We start from the raw sequence: 2,500 nt of genomic DNA on the forward strand, positions 1-2,500 counted from the left end.
AGACAGACAGGGAGAGAGACAGACAGAGTGTATTTAAAGTGCCTGTCTCACCCTCAGGCGTTGAAAGCGAGACAGGATCCTCAGAGGTCCCAGAGCCCTCAACGTCCTCAGAGACTGGAAGACTCCGAGTTCAGACTGTCCAAACCAGCCGGCCGCCAAAGACACCAGGGACACCTGAAGAGACAAGAGGGACACTAACAACAGACACCTGAAGAGACAAGAGGGACACTAACAACAGACACCTGAAGAGACAAGAGGGACACTAACAACAGACACCTGCAAGAGACAAGAGGGACACTAACAACAGACACCTGAAGAGACAAGAGGGACACTAACAACAGACACCTGCAAGAGACAAGAGGGACACTAACAACAGACACCTGAAGAGACAAGAGGGACACTAACAACAGACACCTGAAGAGACAAGAGGGACACTAACAACAGACACCTGCAGAGACAAGAGGGACACTAACAACAGACACCTGAAGAGACAAGAGGGACACTAACAACAGACACCTGGAGAGACAAGAGGGACACTAACAACAGACACCTGAAGAGACAAGAGGGACACTAACAACAGACACCTGAAGAGACAAGAGGGACCCTAACAACAGACACCTGAAGAGACAAGAGGGACACTAACAACAGACACCTGAAGAGACAAGAGGGACACTAACAAGAGACACCTGAAGAGACAAGAGGGACACTAACAACAGACACCTGAAGAGACAAGAGGGACACTAACAAGAGACACCTGAAGAGACAAGAGGGACACTAACAACAGACACCTGAAGAGACAAGAGGGACACTAACAACAGACACCTGCAAGAGACAAGAGGGACACTAACAACAGACACCTGAAGAGACAAGAGGGACACTAACAACAGACACCTGCAAGAGACAAGAGGGACACTAACAACAGACACCTGCAAGAGACAAGAGGGACACTAACAACAGACACCTGAAGAGACAAGAGGGACACTAACAACAGACACCTGAAGAGACAAGAGGGACACTAACAACAGACACCTGCAGAGACAAGAGGGACACTAACAACAGACACCTGCAAGAGACAAGAGGGACACTAACAACAGACACCTGAAGAGACAAGAGGGACACTAACAACAGACACCTGAAGAGACAAGAGGGACACTAACAACAGACACCTGCAAGAGACAAGAGGGACACTAACAACAGACACCTGCACTAACAACAGACACCTGAAGAGACAAGAGGGACACTAACAAGAGACACCTGCAAGAGACAAGAGGGACACTAACAACAGACACCTGAAGAGACAAGAGGGACACTAACAACAGACACCTGCAAGAGACAAGAGGGACACTAACAACAGACACCTGCAAGAGACAAGAGGGACACTAACAACAGACACCTGCAAGAGACAAGAGGGACACTAACAACAGACACCTGAAGAGACAAGAGGGACACTAACAACAGACACCTGAAGAGACAAGAGGGACACTAACAAGAGACACCTGAAGAGACAAGAGGGACACTAACAACAGACACCTGCAAGAGACAAGAGGGACACTAACAACAGACACCTGCAAGAGACAAGAGGGACACTAACAACAGACACCTGAAGAGACAAGAGGGACACTAACAACAGACACCTGCAAGAGACAAGAGGGACACTAACAACAGACACCTGCAAGAGACAAGAGGGACACTAACAAGAGACACCTGCAAGAGACAAGAGGGACACTAACAACAGACACCTGCAAGAGACAAGAGGGACACTAACAACAGACACCTGAAGAGACAAGAGGGACACTAACAACAGACACCTGCAAGAGACAAGAGGGACACTAACAACAGACACCTGCAAGAGACAAGAGGGACACTAACAACAGACACCTGAAGAGACAAGAGGGACACTAACAACAGACACCTGAAGAGACAAGAGGGACACTAACAACAGACACCTGCAAGAGACAAGAGGGACATTAACAACAGACACCTGAAGAGACAAGAGGGACACTAACAACAGACACCTGAAGAGACAAGAGGGACACTAACAACAGACACCTGAAGAGACAAGAGGGACACTAACAAGAGACACCTGAAGAGACAAGAGGGACACTAACAAGAGACACCTGCAAGAGACAAGAGGGACACTAACAACAGACACCTGCAAGAGACAAGAGGGACACTAACAACAGACACCTGCAGAGACAAGAGGGACACTAACAACAGACACCTGAAGAGACAAGAGGGACACTAACAACAGACACCTGGAAGAGACAAGAGGGACACTAACAACAGACACCTGAAGAGACAAGAGGGACACTAACAACAGACACCTGAAGAGACAAGAGGGACACTAACAACAGACACCTGGAAGAGACAAGAGGGACACTAACAAGAGACACCTGAAGAGACAAGAGGGACACTAACAACAGACACCTGCAAGAGACAAGAGGGACACTAACAAGAGACACCTGAAGAGACAAGAGGGACACTAACAACAGACACCTGG

At 48.4% G+C, this 2,500-nt stretch overlaps 1 protein-coding gene across 1 annotated transcript in view; it reads right to left on the reverse strand.

The window, feature by feature from the left end:
• The window catches only part of LOC310949011 (sodium channel protein type 4 subunit alpha B-like), a gene marked incomplete at its 3' end in the record, with an annotated part of 39,198 nt that overhangs the window by 8,498 nt on the left and 28,200 nt on the right, over nucleotides 1-2,500 (reverse strand). The window contains exon 22 of the mRNA XM_083916343.1: nucleotides 52-174. Within this exon, the coding sequence (XP_083772469.1) occupies nucleotides 52-174 (123 nt within the window). The remainder of the gene's footprint in view (nucleotides 1-51; nucleotides 175-2,500) is intronic.

This window comes from Echiichthys vipera, assembly GCF_963691815.1.
Source record: "Echiichthys vipera genome assembly, chromosome: 7".
Taxonomy (NCBI): Eukaryota; Metazoa; Chordata; class Actinopteri; order Perciformes; family Trachinidae; genus Echiichthys; species Echiichthys vipera.